Source organism: Sciurus vulgaris, assembly GCF_902686455.1.
Source record: "Sciurus vulgaris genome assembly, chromosome: 19".
NCBI classification, from domain to species: domain Eukaryota; kingdom Metazoa; phylum Chordata; class Mammalia; order Rodentia; family Sciuridae; genus Sciurus; species Sciurus vulgaris.
In genome coordinates this window covers 3934939-3952861 of record NC_136480.1, presented here as the reverse complement: position 1 = coordinate 3952861, position 17923 = coordinate 3934939, and the positions used below count along the sequence as shown (strand labels likewise).

Here is a 17923-nt window from a genome sequence, read left to right as displayed (position 1 = left end):
TGATAGGAGGAGGAAGCAAGAGGGAGGAATTACAAAGCACACAGGAACATTTTGGGTGTGAGGGCAACGTTAACTGTCTTGATTGTGGTGATTGTTACATTGATTAACACGTCAAAACAATGAAGTATGCACTAAATATGAAGAGTTTATTGTATTTTAGATTTACCTAAATTTATTAGTCACACCTATAAAAATGGCTAAAATTGAAAATCTGACAATTCTGCCTACTTAGATATGACAGGTGGGAGTCGAGGAATTCAAGAATTATGTGGCATGACCACAGCAAGTATTTTAGGTATATTTATGGGCAAATGCATATTTTTAAACATTAAGTTTCTGACATAGCAAAGTGGAAAACATTGTATTACTGTTTCATGTATTAATTTTTTTTCATAAAGACTGTCTATTGGGAAATCTGGGCACAGTATTTAGTATTTTGTGTTGGTCAGATCTGACATTGAATCTTAGACAATTACTGTTTTTTTCACATTTAGCACCTTACTAATTTTCTTGTGTGTTATCTGTTAAGTAAGGGTAATAATATAATGTGCTGAATTGATATGAAGATTCTATTAAAAGCATCAAATTTAGTGCTAGATACATGGTAGACATTCAGTACATAATCATTATTATCATTTTTTAGGATTTTTTTCTTTTTATTTTATGATGATGCAGAAGGAATACACATTCAGTAGAAACCATACTTCGCCTTTTGAAATTTTGCTCTTTCCAAGCTTGGTGATATGAATTTAGATACTCTTAGGATGCTGGGTACCAGCAATAAGCTGCAGGTCACAGTCAGTCATGTGATCATGAGGCGAAAAACCTATAGTCTACAGTGTGCTGTGTTGCTAAGCAAGGACATGTGGTTGGTCAGGTATATTAAGAGCATTTTCAACTTATGACATTTCCCATTTGCTGTGGGTTTATCTGGATGTAAGCCTATTGTAAGTCAAGGGACATCATCATTCTCAGTTGAACCCTGGCTCTTGAAAGAGAGAAAGCACTCCTTTGTTTCCATTGTTATTCTTACAACACACAGCTTAACATGATTAGAGGGTGAGTCTGTCCATTCTGCTCCCTTTTAAGAGAAACTCTAGCCATTGCGTTTTCTTTGACTTCTTGATTGGGTCATTCTTCTTTTTGTTTTTTTAACTATTTTTTAATTTAGCTTTTAATTTTTTACAGACTGCATTTTGATTTATTGTACACAAATGGGGTATATCAATTCATTTCTATGGTCATGCACAGTGTAGGTTCATACCATTCGTGTAATCATACATGTACATAGGGTCATGATGTCTGTCTCATTATATGAACCATTTGACAAGAATTCAATGTGTATATTTAATCAGAAAGAAATTTGTTTACAGTGGGGCTGAAATTGTTGCCCAGAGGTAGAGTACTTGCCTAGCATGTGTGAAGCACTGAGTTCAATTCTCAGCACCACATTAAAAAATAAATAAATTTAAAAAGAAAAGAAATTTGTTTACAGGTACATAGGGAGTTGGGCATGGGCATGTAATAGATTTTCTTTTCCACAGGGGATGCCCAGGATTGAACTCAGGAGCATTCAGTCATGGAGCCACATTCCCAGCCCTGTTTTGTATTTCATTTAGAGACAGAGTATCTCAATTGTTCTGAGGCTGGCTTTGAAGTTGAAATCCTCCTGCCTCAGCCACCTGAGCCACTGCACCTGGCAGAATTTTTTTTTTGTCAAATTCTTCAAATATAAATTGTGTGCAGGACTCGTTGCTTATCTAGAGAGATGTACAATGTATGTAAGGACTAAGGAGAAAACTGTATTCTCTTGAGGATGGGACTTATGATCTAGGGCTATAACTGGAATCCTTTCCCCTTATTGAATCTAAAAGTTGTCCTTTGAATGGTGAGCAGCTGTAGCTACAGTTGACAGATGAACACACAGGCTCATGGGGGTTCAGCTGCTTTGCTGAAATCACATAATGAAGGGTAGAGGCGAGAATTGGAGCACTAAGCCAAGTTCCTCTGTTCCTTGAGCTGATATAAATTCAGTAAATACTGGGTTCCAGCTCTAAGGGCTTAGTTCTCTTCCCCTGGAGACCAGCTTTTGTTCCTTAACCTTTCAACTTTACTTGGTCTCCAAACATCTTGCCTTTCACAGTAACTGTGGTTGACATTAGTAGATTCCTAAAAGGTTGCTTATCAGAGTCTTTTAAAATGTTTTATTTAGGGAATTCTATAATATCTTACAATAAAATGGAAGTTTATTCTTAAAACTGTGCAGGATCAGCCAGGTCCCCTGACTCTCCATGCAACCTGCCTAGGTAAGTGTCTTTCTATCGCTCAGATGCAGCATCAGTGTGTGAGTAGGCTTCTGTGATGTAGAAGCATAATCAAAATAGCCACATTATATGTCATCTTATTTGTTGACTGTAAATTATGCAGTCTACTCTATCCATACTCAACACTGCAGAGGTTTGTTTTCCCTAGAATGCAAAGGGAAATTTACTTTTTAATAGTTGTAGCCCTTAATTTGGTGACTGTTGAACATTTCTAGATTTTTCTCATAAGAAATTATTATTTAAACTAATCACTTTTTTGGTTCCCATCTATTTCTAAAACTGGAGTGAGTTAAAATTTTTGCTATATCAATTTTCTAAGTACATAGTATTATATTGTCTGGTTATTTTCTGCTTTAGCATTGATAATTCATATTCTTATTCACCATGAAAGGGATAAGTTTTACCCCCTGAATTTTACTATACATACTTGGTTTTCCTTCTATTGTCTCCATAAGTCAGTTCTAGATGTTATTTTATCATTTAATTCTGTGCCTAAGAAAATGAGAATTAATTATACACTGAAAGCTTTTAAATTTATGAATAGAAAGTAACATTTTTGGTTTAAATCATTTACTTATAGTTTCACCTCTCTAAATATCAAGAGGCATTTTCTTATGCAGGTATATCTTGTCTCAGTTTTGATCTCAGAAATGTAAACCAGTGGTGCTCTTGCTGCCTGGAGGTTTCAAGCTGGAGCAGTGGCCAGGGGCTGAAATTACTTAAGAGATACAACCGAGTGGCAAGAGTTGCAATGACCCCTGGTTCCTAAGAGCCCTAGGTGTCCTCTTGACTATGTCCAGGAGAAAGGGGACATTAGTGGAGAATGGTGATGAACTTGAACTGTATGGTAACAGGAAACCAAATATGCCCTTTCAACATCTAATGCACAACACTAAATGAGGACATAAATTACAGTATTTACATGGCATGCTTTGGTGTGTCCACATAGCACATGAGGAAACAAATATGTCCTCCTCCCTGTATCTCCCTCATCCTGTAACTGTCCACACACAGGACATAGTAGCCCAAGCTGCTGTTTGCTTCTGCTGAGAGTCATGCTCCTTATCCACTACTGTCCTCACACTGGCTGGGGTGCACTAATTTTGGTAATGTTGGCTAGTTTATGGCCCATTTGATTATTGCATATATCTCAGGATTGTCCCTGATTTGGACAATGGCAGAATGCACAATGTTTAGGTGAAGGCTTCCTTGGTCAGGGCAGGAGGGACTCTGTACTGCTTTACCATTCACTTGAAGGGATCTCACACTTTCAGCTCTATGGGACCATGGGGAGATTTTTAAAGAAGCAGATAACTTTTCATATTGTTTCTCCACTTATGTTTATTCACAAATCTGACCAATTAGACTTTCCTTTTTCCTCCCCAATGTGAATTCTCTGACTGTGACCTGTTTCTGAACTTCGTTTTCACATTGTTTTCCTGTGACTTATGTCACCATACTTAGAATATCCAGTGTGAGAACAGGTTTTCTTCGGTGTTTAAATCATGGATTGGAACTTGGCACATTACAAGAGCCATGTGCTACTTCAGCTTCCCCTCCTTAGAGCTCATGTTGAGGAGGGAATCCTGGATCATGCTGATGATGGAAGGGAATTGCATGCTACATCCTGATCACCTAGAGTGAGTAGTACTGGAGGGAGGAGTGGGACGAGGCTCAGCTGAAAAGGAAAGGCTAAGGAGATTCCATATAACTTGCTTTTATTAAATATTCGTGTGTTTCAGGAAGTTCTCTAATAAATTTGATAATTTAGTTCAGAAGTAGAAACATTACATTTTTAAAATACAACTAAATGTAAAATGCATAGAAGTGCACTGTAGGTCTCAGTAATACACGTGTGTGATCTGCATCATTTGGAGACAGTAAGATGCTTCCTTGCCAGCTGCCTCCTGGTGCTCCAGGGAAGTTAGTGCATGTGGGGGACTCCCAACAGCATCCAACTCTGCCACTTTCTTTCATCAGCAATGTGCACAAAGAGCTAAGGTTTTACAGCTGTAAGTAGGAAATTTCTCCTACAGAAAAAAAAAAAATGTAATGTTTCACTGGTTTTCAGATAATGCTTCATGGGCAACACACTTCCCTTCCTGTGTTTGCAAATCCAAGGCATCTCCTTGCTCTGTCCATCCCTCCTATGGCAATGCAGACAGAATGCAATCCCCTTGGCAATACCTAAAACTGGGTCCCTGTGCCCTCAGTCAAAAATAAATAAGATAGAGGCCTTACTGGTCGGAGACCCTGGCGGGCCTGGCGGGCGCTCCACCTGCGCGCCTTCTCCTCGCTCGCCATCTCCCGTTCTGCGCCTGCGCGGTGCCCGCCCGGACGCGCGGGGGAGCTCTCGGGGCGCATGCGCACTGCAAGGCCCGCCGCGCTGGCGTCGCCGCCGCCGCAGCCGTTGCCGCCTCCCTGCCTGCAGGTGTGTGAAGCAGGAGCCGAGGGGTCGTCGCCGCCGCCATGGGGAGAAAGTCAAGCAAAGCAAAGGAGAAGCAGCAGAAGCGGCTGGAGGAGCGAGCAGCCATGGATGCCGTCTGTGCCAAAGTGGATGCAGCCAACAGGCTCGGAGACCCTTTGGAAGCTTTCCCAGTGTTCAAGAAGTATGACCGGAATGGGTTGAATGTCTCCATTGAATGTAAGCGCGTGTCTGGACGGGAGCCAGCCACTGTGGATCGGGCGTTTGACCTGACCAAAACGAACATGCAGACCGTGTAAGCATGGCCCCAGCTGAGGCAGCCTTGTTCCCCAGCTGGCGTCTCCCCAGGTTTTCCTGTCCTGAATGCTCCCGAATTCCCCAGGTATGAGCACAGTGAGTGGGGCTGGAAGGACCGAGAGAAACGGGAGGAAATGACGGACGACCGCGCTTGGTATCTCATCGCCTGGGAAAACAGTTCTGTGCCTGTTGCCTTTTCTCACTTCCGATTTGAGGTCGAGCGCGGGGATGAGGTCCTGTGCTGCTGTCAAGTGCAGTTGGAGAGCAAAGCGCGGCGGAAAGGCCTGGGCAAGCTCCTCATACAGATCCTGCAGCTCGTGGCCAACAGTACACACATGAAGAAGGTGACGTTAACAGTATTTAAACACGATCATGGTGCCTACCAGTTCTTCCGAGAAGCACTACAATTTGAAATTGACGACTCTTCCCCCAGCATGTCTGGCTGCTGTGGGGAAGACGGCTCCTACGAGATCCTGAGCCGGAGGACCAAGTTTGGGGACAGCCAGCACTCCCACGCAGGTGGGCACTGTGGCGGCTGCTGTCACTGAATTCCCAGAGCCATTTGCAGTCAGAATCTGCTCTCCAAAGGCCTGTCTTCTCCCCGGTCTCGTATCACTTGCCAGGTGCCCTCAGAGCTGTGGTCTCCTCAACCCTGTGTACCAGGTGGCACCCTGAGAGCACAGAACCCTGGGGAGGAGTGGCCCACGCTGCCCCTCCTCTGTCCTGGAAGGACAGCGTGCCAGGAGGCCGAGCAGGGCGAGGGTGCTGCAGGAAGACTGCTGCGGGCGGCGGGAAGCTCCTCCCAGTGGCTGCCTCCTCACTCTCGTGGAAGGTTCCCCCACTTCTCTGCAGCTGGATTCCTGACAGACCCTCCCCTTCCCCAGACAAACGGAATGTCTTATCCACTCTTATGAAAGTCTTAGAGTCCTGGTCTGGGATCTGCTGGTCCCCAAAGAGGACCGGACTTTGTATGAGCCAGGTGCAAAGCAAGGCTTCAGAGAGACTGTGGCTCCCTTACTCCTTGATCTCATGGATGGCACCATCGTGGAGGCTGCGTAGGCTTGGATGCCAAGACACGGGGAAGCTCCTCCTAGCCACGTGCTTGTAGATCCACAGAGTGGAGTCGTCCAGGGACCAGCCAGCTGGAAGGCTGCGGTCTCTCCATTGCTGTCAGTGAGGGCGGAGAGGACCAGCACCAAGTGTCCTAGGGGGCCTGCCTCGGAGATGCCTGCTTCTCTGGGCTTTTAGACTTTGCTGCATTCTAAGCTTAAACCTCTTGATCTCATGGCGGTGGCTTGAGCTTTTACTTAAGAAAGCCAGAGGCCCTGCCTGTTCCTCTCCATTGCCCTCTCAACACTTTCTCCCTGCCTCTTGCCTCCACCCCACATACCTCTGTTTTTAGTCTCAAGGGGGGAGTAACATCAGGGAGCCTCTTGTCTTCCCCCAGAAGGATCCCTTGTTCCTGGTATAGTTAATGCCATTTCTTCTCACCTGTTGGTGCTGATCTCTCTCTGAAGGTGGGATGTCCCTCCCACCATCCTCCCTCTTCAGAGAGCCCCCAGCCAGCAGCAGGCCCCTCTGCCTGCACTCCCAGCCTTGCCCCTCACTGTTTCAGTGAGACACTGGTGCCACTGTCCCGGCCATGCTGGGCCACAGCCCAGTTTCAGCAGGAATGCCCTTCAGTGGCCCGTACAGCTGCTTTTCTCTCTGATTCACCCTGTGGCAGCAGGTTGGAGCAGGGACAGGAGAAGGCCTTCCTCTTCTCAGAGGTGTAGAGGATGTGGGCTCAGAATTTATACTCCTCCTGATCTCTAGGCCTTGTTCCTTTTCCAGAAGAAAAATCAAATCCTTGTCCAGGACAAAGCACCTGACACCTCTCCTTGGACATCCCTGAGGTTTGCTTCAGGGAACATCATGAAGCTTCTGGCCTTTGTGCAGTTGTCTCCTGGGGCTCTGCCAGCCCCTCTGCTGCTGGAGTCTGCTTGCCCCACCCTCTGTCCTTACTCAGGTGGTCTCTCCTGGCAGATCTCACTAGAGTGGTCCTTGCTTCTCACCCAGAGTCCTGCCTGCCCAGCATCCTAGCCTGTGCTCAGGAGGCCTCTCTTCCCCAGCCTGGCCTCTACTGAGTGCCCAGCGCTGCTCTTGGCTCCACCAGCAGTGGGCAGTGCTCCTCGGAGATGGCCTTGCAGCTTTACACTGGAATAAGTCCACTGTTGCCTCACCTGCTGGCTCCCTGGGGTATCACCCCCAGTGAGTTGAATTTGTTGGGTGGGGGTTGGTAAATTCCTCCCAAGAATCACAAAACAACAAGAGCATGTTTAGGAAGTTTTTCCTCTGATCCCTGCCTCAAAGGACAGAGTGATAAATATTTATTGTCTTAGATCATGGATTTCTGATACCTCCCACTCAAGGGGACCAAAGGGAACCCCCAGTATAGGCCCTATTTAAGGGTCTCGTTCCAGTCGTTGGTAATGGGGTGCTCGGGCCATGCCCGCTTCCCCCAGCCTCTGCAGGCCATGTCCCAGGAGGTCAGCTGGGCAGGAGGGCACTGGCTGAGACCGCAGATACCAGTGCTGAGCCCGTTCATGGCTCAGATATGAGTCTCCTTCCATCTTCCTTGGGTCTTGGTTTTGGGAAACGTGGCAGGCCTGTTTTTGGTTTTTGTTTGGGGCATGTTAAAATATTTTTTGTTCTTTTTAGTTGTATCCACCCTATTTCAGGTTATTTTTGTTGGTGTCAAATGTGTATGGTTCTTTTTAACCTTGTGTTTTTTTTAGAGGAAACTTGGAAGATAAACTTCTTGATATATATATTTTTTTTCTTTAGTAACTTGTTATCACTGGAATCAAAGGGAAAAGTGATCTCTTTTTTGCATTGGTTGTATTTGTATGTCACAAATAAAAGACACTTTGTTCAAATAAATAAATAAATAAGAGCATTTCTCTAATTTTTTTTCAGTACATCTGATTTTCTTCAACTACATGTAAATGAGTTAAACACAAACCTCTATTTCATAACCTGATAGAAGGTAATCATAATTATTTCATTTTCTGTAAATTTTAAAGGAATTCTTCAAATGCTACATATCCAGTTCATATTGTTTTAAAGGAACTTTGGAATCAAAATATCAGGGTATATCTTATAAATTGTTTCAAGTATGCACACAGGAATGGGCCCAATCTATTCATAGCTACATGGAAGAAACAGAAATCATGTAGTGTCATGACTACTAATAATCATCTTAGGTCAAATGCTCTCGGTTTCTGATTTTCCACAGGTTTGTTAGGCACAGCTAAGTCTTTGCTGGGCTCAGGTAGGTTTACAAGGACCTTGCTCTGAACTCATGGAACTGGGTTTCCTGTTCCCACTAGCTCCACCACATGGAGGGCCAAGATGGCTCCTAGATTGGTTCATCATGGATGATTGATAAACTCAGGTAGACTTCTTTTTAGATCCATTTAATGAGTTGAAGAGTTTTTGATTCAGCTGGGGCAAACTGCCCTTCCAGATTCAGGAGTTTTCACTCTAAGTCTCAGGGAAAAACTGTATTTCTAATATTTCCACCTCTTGAGTTCTGAGTGGCAGAGCTAGGAGAAATGCTGCCTCACTCCCCTCTGAAATCTTGTCCCTCAGTCAAACTTAATTTTTCTTTTCCAAAACCAACTCTTGTCTTGTGTTGATTTCTTCTTTTTAATGCAGCACTTGGAACGCCCCCAGGTCCTCATGCATTCCAGCCAAGTGCTGTGCCACTGAGCTCCATTCACAGACCCTGCTGCCTCATAATTTCAGTATTTCTTCTGCAAAAAAAAAAATACTTTGAAGCTCATAAACCTACATTTTGCTGACATAATTTTGGTGATATGACAGGTAGCTACTTGAGGAAAAACCAAACTTCCCCAGCTACCTTGTCTGACAGATTTGCCTCTTTGATGCTGTGAAAAGACAAAATTTTGCTGGTCATTTTTTGTGAGCTACCACACAATGTGTCCTCCTGTTTGAAGCTCAGTCTGTCTGATTAGCAACCCCAAAATTTATGCCACATACCTGGTTAGGAAACTTGAGGAAAGACCTGAGTGGAGGATTCCATTGCCTGGTGACCCCCAAACTATGGATACCTGCACTTGTATGGCAATAAACCCAATGTTCCATATTTAGCCTAACTATGGCTTTAAAAATGAATTGCCCGAGTGTGTAACTTTTCTCTTGAAAAGCTTTTTGAATAGATTAATACTTTAGCCATGCTTCTGGTTTCTTCCTAATCAATTTAATAATATATAAAATGTCAAGTGCTGTTTAAATTGTCTCATATGACTGCTTTCATTGACTGTGCAGATTTGAAGACTGAGGCTCCTCCACTTCCAAGACCTCTTGGAAGAAGAGACCTCTGTTCAACATCACACTGGACCATGAATATGAATTTCACTCTCTTTTTGTCCTATGGATCCTCATTCCTCACTCACAAAATAAGAAGTTTCCTGATTCTTACAAGAGGTGTGTTGTTCCATCTTAGGAGTCAGTGGTCATCAAATAGCAGGGGCTGTACATTTATAGTGCATTTAGTGACACTAGAACTTCCTGGAGAATATAAAGCAATTGTGTTAAAATATTATTTACTTTTTATAATTATGGCCAGAATCTATAATATTTTATTTAACCTGAACAGAAATGCAAATCTGAAGGTGAGTTTGGAAATCCTACAAGAAGTAATACCCCAAACCATATGGTCAGTGTGAAAGTGGACTAGGGAAGATAGTCTTGCATTTTAGGTAGAGGACTCTCAGAGCCACTGGGAACCCATGTGAGGTACCATGAACCCCAGAGAAGAAGCATTACAATATATGGAGTGAATTTAAACTAACTTGAACTTAGGTTAAGAAAATGTGATAATGAGTGTAATCTTCATGATTGGGAGCCTTCAGATCCCTCACACAGGTGTATCCAGTGAGTTGAGAGAAAAGTATTGAGTTTGACTCTCCCCAAGTTGCAAGTATACATCAGAGAATAAAATAAAAGTAACAGACAGGTGACATATTACACTGGGAAAGCCACAGATGATTTCTTCAGTGGAATCTTGTCACCCTCTTACAGATGCTAAAATTAAAGTCCTACAGAGAAGTGAGTTAAAGACTTCCTTTCCTTAAAACTGTGCAGGATCAGCTCAGGTCCCCTGATTCTCCATGCAACCTGTCTAGGTAAGAGCCTTTCTATTCCTCAGATGCAGCATCAGTGTGTGAGGAGGCTTCTGTGATTTAGATGAATAATAAAAATAGCCAAATTATATGCTACATTCTTTGGTAGCCCTAAGTTATGTATCTTGCTCTACCCATACTCAAAAGTTCAGAAGCTTGTTTTCCCTAGAATGTAAATGTAAATTTTTATTTTAGTAGATGTAGCTCTTTAATTTGGTGACTCATGAACATTTCTGGATTTTTTCATAAGAAATTATTGTTTAAAATAAATAATTTTTGTTTCCCATCTATTTCTAAGACTGCAGTGAATTTAATTGTTTTGCTGTATCAGTTCTCAAAGTACATAGTGTTATATTGTCTGGTTATTTGATATTTCAGCATTACTAATTCCTATTCATATTAAGCAAGGTAGAAATAAGTTTTATCCCCTGAATTTTATTATATATACTTCATTTTCCTTCTCATTTCCATGTCAATTCTAAATATTATTTACATATTTCCTTCCATGCCTGAGATAATGAGAAATAATCATACACCAAAATACTTTTGTATTACTTTTGTATTACTTGGAAGGAATAGTATTTTTTGTTCAAATTATTTACTAACAACATTTAACCTAACATTTCTATAAACTATCAAGTAGCATTTTCTTATGCAGATATATTTTGTCTCAGTTTTGATCTCACAAATGTAAACCAACGGTGTCTTGGTGGTCAGGGGGTTTCAAGTTGGATCAGTGGCCAGGTTCCACAACTGCTTAAGAGATACAATCAAGTAGCAAGGGTCGTGATCACACCTGGTTTCTAAAAGCCATAGGTGTCCCCTCTCCAGTATGTGAAGCAGAATGGGGACATTAGTAGAGAATGGATGGGAACTGGACCTGTATAACAGTAATCCAAAATGCCCTTTCATGTATCTAATGTACACCACTGAATGAAAACATGTAGCTTAGTATTTACATGACATGCTTTGGTGTGTGCATATTGCACCTGAGAAAATAGTTATATCAACATCTCCCTGTATCTCTTCCAGCCTGTAAGTGTTGACACACAGGACACAGTAGCCCAAGTTGGTGATCAGTTCTGCTGAGAGCCATCCTCCAGCTCTACTGCTGTCCGCACACTGTCTAGGGTTCACTGATTTTGGCATTGCTTACTAGCTTTTGGCGCAGTTGATGATAGCACATATCTTAGGGTTGTCCATGATTTGGACAGTGGCAGAATGCACAATATTTAAATGAAGACTACCTTAGTCAGGGCAGGAGAGGGAGTCTGCACAGAGTTAACTTTCCCTCATGGGAACCTCACAGTGTCAGCTCTAAGGGACTATGTGTATGACATTTTAAAGAAGCAGATGTCTTTTTACATTTTTCTCCACTTGTTCATTCACAAATATGCCCACTTAGTCTTTCCTTGTATCCTCATTGTGACCTCTCTGAATGTGAACTGTTTCTGAAATTTCTTTCCACATTATTTTTCTGTGACTCATGTCATCATAATTGGAACCTCCATTGTAAGAACAGGTTATTTTCTCCAGTGTTAAAATCATGGTTTGACTCAGCACTTTAGGGGAAACAGGTGCTACTTCAGCATTCTCTCCCTAGATCTCAGATTGAGGAGGGAATCCTGCATCATCCTGATGATGGACAGGCCTACCTAGCTGCACCCTGATCTCCTAGAGTGAGCAGTACTGGCAGATGTGAGTGGGGTGAGGCATGGGGAGAGCACAGGCTAAGAGAAGTCCTATTATCTTGCTTTTATGAAATAATCATGTTTCAGGAATTTTTCTAATAAAACTGATAAATCAGGTCAGAAGTAGAAACATTACATTCTTTTTAATACAACTACATGTAAAATATATGGTAGTGCACTGTAGGTCTCACTAACACACATGTGTGATGTGCCCCATGTTGTAACAGTGAGATGCTTCCTTGCTTGCTGCCTCCTGGTGCTCCAGGGGAGTTTATGCATGTGGGAGACTCCTGAGAGCATCTGACTCTGCAACTTTCTTTGATCAGTAATGTGAGCAAAGAGATAAAGTTTTCCACCTGCAACTAGGAAATTTGTCCTATAGAAAAAATTGTAATATTCCCACATGTTTTCAGGTAATGCTCCATGGAAAACACAATTCCTTTCCTGTGTCTGAAGTTCCATACCACCAACTCGCTCAGTCCCTCCATCCCATGGTGATGCAGGCAAGATTCAATCCCCTTGTCGATGCCTAAAACCAGAGCCCTGTGCCCTCAGTCAATAGGTAAATCAGATAGAGCCTTTCTCTATTTTTTCAGTGATCTACATTTTATGTTCTTAACTGCACAAAACTGAATTAAACACAAACCTGTATTTCATAACATGATAGAAGGGAATCATAATTATTTCATTTTCTGTAACTTTTAAGGGGAATGTTCAAATGTTACATGTCGAGTTCATATTGTTTTAAAGTATTTTGGAATCAAAATGTCAGGGTATATCTTATTATTGCTTTAAGTATGCACACAGGAATTTATTCATAGCTACATGGAAGATGCAGAACTGTGTAGTGTCATGCCTACTCATATCCATCTGTGACTTAAAATATAGATACTTCCAGACTGTTATATTAGTATTTTTCTTTTGTTTCTCTTGAATATAACAAGGAAACAAATCTTCTACTGAAGGTATGAATAGAGAAAACATTTTTTCTTACTAACTTTATCAGTTGTATGAGATTAAATTTTTCTAATGTCACTATTTTCAATTTTAGACAAAGTCACTTTTTTAAAGATTTCAAAGCAAGTATTTAACTGGAATTGAAACCCTTGATTTGTCTTGACTTCTTGTCATTGTTGATCACCCTTAGTAATTCATGTTGTAACAATAATTTTCAGGGTAGCTGTGAAAATAACAGTCTTATCTTTTGTTTTACAGGATAAAATGTGGGAATGTGTTAGTAGTCCCATTGTAAATGTTACATTCTTCATAAATATACAGAATAATTAAAATTGAAATAAAGAATGTACCTTTATTCTGTAGGGAGATATTTCATGAGAATGTCATCATTACATTGCTATTTGCTCTGAAGCTTCTTCTCTTATGTAAACTCAATTCTGAGGGTGAAGTTGGATTCCTTTCTCCAAATGAAAGCTCTAAAATTTATGACCCCATAAATTGTGCTGGCATCATGGTGCACGCCTGTAATCTCAGCAGCTTGGGAAGCTGATGCAGGATGATTGTAGGTTCAAGGTCACCCTCATCAACTTACTGAGGCCCTAAGCAACTTAGTGTGACCCTGCCTCACAATAAAATAATAAGTGCTCGTAATGTTGTTTAGTGGGTAAGTGTGTTTGGGTAAAATCTCTGGTTAAAAAAATAATATGTGATTACTTTTCACCCTTTCTCCATATGCCAAAGAGTGCACAGAAAAGATATTTTGTAATAATATCCTGCTTCCTTTTTTCCTCAGATATTGACTATATACTTATTTCTGCCAGAAAAAAAAAATGACAAAAAGCAGCACACTTTACAATTTTATTGCTGTAAGAAATGCCTTTTTTTTCCCAAATTTTCATTGGGATCACAGCCAATGTCTTCCTGCTTCTCTTTCACATCCTGAAATACCTTCACCACAGGCCCAAGTCCACTGAACTGACCATCGCTCACCTGGCCCTCATTCATCTGCTGATGCTATTAATCAGGACATTCCAGGATATAGACATTTTTGGGGTTCAGGATATTTGGAATGACATCACATGTAAAGCAGTTGTCTACTTGTACAGGTTGATGAGAGGCCTATCTCTTAGCACCATCTGCCTGCTGAGTGTCCTTCAGGCCATCACCCTCAGCCCCAGAAGCTCCTTTCTGACAAAGTTCAAGCTGACATCTCCACAGCAGAGTCTGTGTTGCTTTCTCATTCTCTGGGTGTTCAATGTGTTCATTAACGTTCATATTTTAGTCTCCATGAAAGGCCCCACCAATGCGACATCAGGTTTTCCTTTTGCATCTGAATTCTGCTCTATTTCCCCAACAGGTTACTACTTCAAGACCTCATGGGAATAATTCCGGATATTTTCCTCATAGGGCTCATGGCCCTCTTCAGTGTGTACATGGTGACCCTCTTGTGCAGGCATAAGAGGCAGTGCCAGCACCTTCACAGCACCAGCCTGTCTCCAAGGGCATCCCCAGAGCTGAGGGCCTCCAGGACCATCCTGCTGCTCCTGGGTTTCTTTGTGCTCATGTACTTCATGGACTGCAGTATCTCCACCTCCGCTGAAGAGCTGCAGAAGAATGATCCAGCTCGCCTTGGGGTCCAGATGCTGGTGGGCAATGGCTATGCCACCATCAGTGCTTTGATGCTAATCAGCACTGAAAAATGGATAATCAACTTCTTCCAATCCACATTGGGAAAGATGCAGAAATATTTATGCAGTGTTGGGTACACCCACTTTGTTTATTTCTGAATTTCCAAAAATTTATTCATGTTGAAAAAAACATAAAAGAGGTTGATGGAGGTTTAGCTTGAATATTTGTTCTTTGTGAAGTTGCTAAATAAAACCAGATACAGTTGTACACACCTGTCATTTCAGTGACTCATGAGGTTGAGGTGGGAGGATCACAAATTCAAGGGCAGCCTCAGCAACTGAGACTGCGAGCAACTTAGCAAGACCCTGTCTCTAAATAAAGTATACACATGACTGGGATGTGGTTCAGTGTTTAAGTGCCTCTGGGCTCAATCTCTATTTCCCACTCCCCAACAACAAGATGCTGAAACACAAATGGACTGTTTTTTACTAGTCATGACTAAAGCAGGTATCTTTCACTGTCCAAAAGTTTACAAAATGATTTCACCCTCGGCTGGAAGAAAGCATTTTGAAATAATTATTCAGTTTTCATAGCAAGGGAAAGATCTTGTTTATGTGCCTGAAATAATTAGGCACATAAATAATGAATTATGATTCATTTATTTTATTACAGCATAAAACAGGATAATGAAATTCCCTCCATGTTAACTCCAAGAGTTTTCTAATCGTAATTGAACCTTTTATTCTCCATGTTTTTATTTTAAATTGCATTTTTCATTTTAATTTTTGACTATATGATTTTATTTTATTGTGAATGATAAACCCATAGTGAGGGTAGGAAAGACAGCAGCAGCAAACGAGTCATCAGAGCATAGGACAGAACTCATATATCTTGGAAACAGAAGATCTAACTCATGTCCCCGTTCTCCTATTGGTGTAGTGGCCTTGAACTCATGAGCTAACTCTTTCACCCTCAGTTGTATAATGCAGACAGTATCTGTTTTGAGGTTATGATGTGGATGAGAATTGACAGCACTGTTCTCTTTGGCAGCATGTAGCCTGATATTGGCAGGGTGGAGAGGAGATTGGCATGGCCCCTGCACAAGGGGCTTCCAGAACATAGCCAGTGATCTGTACTGCTGCTAGAAAAATGATCACTTTGATCTGGCATACAGGAGTCACAACAAATGCTATAGACAACCAGGGACTGAAACACCGTTCACAGTCCTACATCCTTCCAGCTCAGAAATACAGCTGGATGGCAGGTGGCTGTTTTGACTTATGGCCTATATACAGTAGTTAGGCTGCTGGATTGAACCCCACAAGGTCAATGTGAAAACTTTTCAGTGGCAGAATTGTTTAACCCCTGGAGGACAGCCCAAGCCATCACCTTCCTTGTGGAGTAGCATGTGAAGATTCCAGTTGCATTTCTGGGGATACTGTGGGGGACTCCCAAGGTCACTGGTCCACAAGACCCAAGATGCTACTGTTTCTCCTGTCAGTTGAAATGTCCACTGCCATTCGAGAAACAATGTTAGGCATGGGAGGCACTTTTTGCCTCCCTTGTTGTAAGTTAAAAATACTGCACACTAGAAAATATTCAAATACTGTTTTCTGCTTTGAGATGGAACAACTAAAGAAAAACAGTCATTGAATCTTCCACATAGTTTTAGGAATACTGGGGTGCCACAAGGCATCAACCATGTGGCCAAAAGTTGTTGGGCAGGACAAATTTGGCTTTGGCAGAATGGTTTGCTACTGAACAAATCCTTTCAAATTTGCATGTCATATTTGTTCAGTTTGGGACAGAGAGTCCACCTGTTCTTATCCCAGCATAGCACTGCCATTGCTGTGATAGGAGGAGCTTGGACTTCCAATTTACATGATTGACTAATTTTGAAATTGGGGAAGGAAAAACGGAAGAACTGCCTTTTGAATGTCCATGACTGGGTACAGGTGGGCAAGTTCTAAATGCCCAGGATTGGATCTTATATCCCAATTAAACCTAAATACTGTATTCTCAAAAAGGACTACCAATCTATTTTATACAAGTTCTTCATTTTACTTTTGATATGTTTGGACTTATTTGCAGTTTTCTTCTTGTACTCTTTTTTAATGCTGGAGCATTGTAGATATAAATAATTTGAAGTGAAAATAGCCCAAGGTTATTGGGTCATTTTTTTCCTTTTTAGCAATTTGGATAGCTATCCTGGTGATTAGCAGTGCTTGGGATGGTGTTTTCCACCTCAGTTGAAGATTGTCTTCTTTGCAGATCTGAACTAAATCCAAGATGCCAGGCTGGAAGTGATGAATTGGGAACTCCAGATGAGGGTTCTGAGCAGAAATTTCTAATAACCATACCAGCAAAAAAGTACAAATAAAAAAAATTACAGAGGTCAAGTTTGTTTATGATGAAGGTCGAAAAATCTTGAAGTTCTCAAATGAACTGAGAATAGACTCTAACAGAAATTTTGTAATATTTATCAGGCACTCCAGTATAAAATTCTTTTCTTCACAACGTACCACTTTCCCTTACTTTGGAAGGGCTGACACAAATATACATCTCAATAACAATAAAAGAATGACTCTCTTATCCTTAAATGTCAGTGTATGGTCATGTTTGGGTTAGAGTCTCCTGTCAGATGTCTAAGACTAATTTGGTCAAACTTGAACTTTTTCCTTTCTACTGGTAGAGTCAGCTGAGATTTTTCAGAGATCACTCTTGGGAACTTGTGAGAAGTAACTTCACTCCTTCAGCTTTTCCTCTATCAGTTATGCCATCTGTCAGATCTTACTGAATACATGTGGCTCCTATTGGATGTACCAGAAATGTTTCCCTGTTCTGCAGAATGTTTCCACATTCTGCAGAATGTGCTCTGATTGCATTCCTGTGTTCTGGGGTCCTTTTGATCTCAAGATGGGGTAGTCAGGGGACTCACCAGAGCTGTAGGGCCCTAGAGGGATTCCACTCTTCCTTGGATCCTGTTGACCTTAGAGAGAAAGGTTCAAAATATTGACCATTTTACTTCCTTAAATTTGGTCTCCATGTTTTCATTTTAAACATCTAACAGGTCAGTTTCACCAAACTTGAAGTAGCAGTACTACTTTTAACTTCATTGTGTATAATTTTATAGTGACCCCTTCAATTTGATTGGGGTCATTATTGGTGGAGGAATTCAATGTTATATTCTGTCTTATAGGTGATGGCTTACTCTCTCAACTCAGGTTTTTCTATTAGAAACAGTGCTTCTGCAAAACAACAGTAGGAAAACTTAAAAAGTTTACAAGGAAAATACAAAATGAAATTAAAAAGAACAAAACCATGCATACATAGTAGCTATAAACCAAAAAACATGTTTTATCCAAATCCTTTATTTAGTCATATATCACTTTTTTTATTTTAGTTCACAGA

At 41.5% G+C, this 17923-nt stretch overlaps 1 protein-coding gene and 1 pseudogene across 2 annotated transcripts; both read left to right on the top strand.

Moving 5' to 3' along the window:
* The first annotated feature begins 4678 nt into the window (after positions 1-4678).
* Positions 4679-6173, top strand: LOC306650332 (N-alpha-acetyltransferase 40-like). Its single transcript, XM_079122222.1, has 2 exons — positions 4679-5044; positions 5132-6173. The coding sequence occupies exons 1-2, from the start codon at positions 4794-4796 to the stop codon at positions 5592-5594; spliced, it is 714 nt and encodes a 237-aa protein (XP_078978348.1). The 5' UTR covers positions 4679-4793; the 3' UTR covers positions 5595-6173.
* Positions 6174-13756: 7583 nt separating this feature from the next.
* Positions 13757-14670, top strand: LOC306650479 (vomeronasal type-1 receptor 90-like; annotated as a pseudogene). Its single transcript has one exon. The product of its transcript is annotated as a vomeronasal type-1 receptor 90-like (transcript).
* Positions 14671-17923: the final 3253 nt, after the last annotated feature.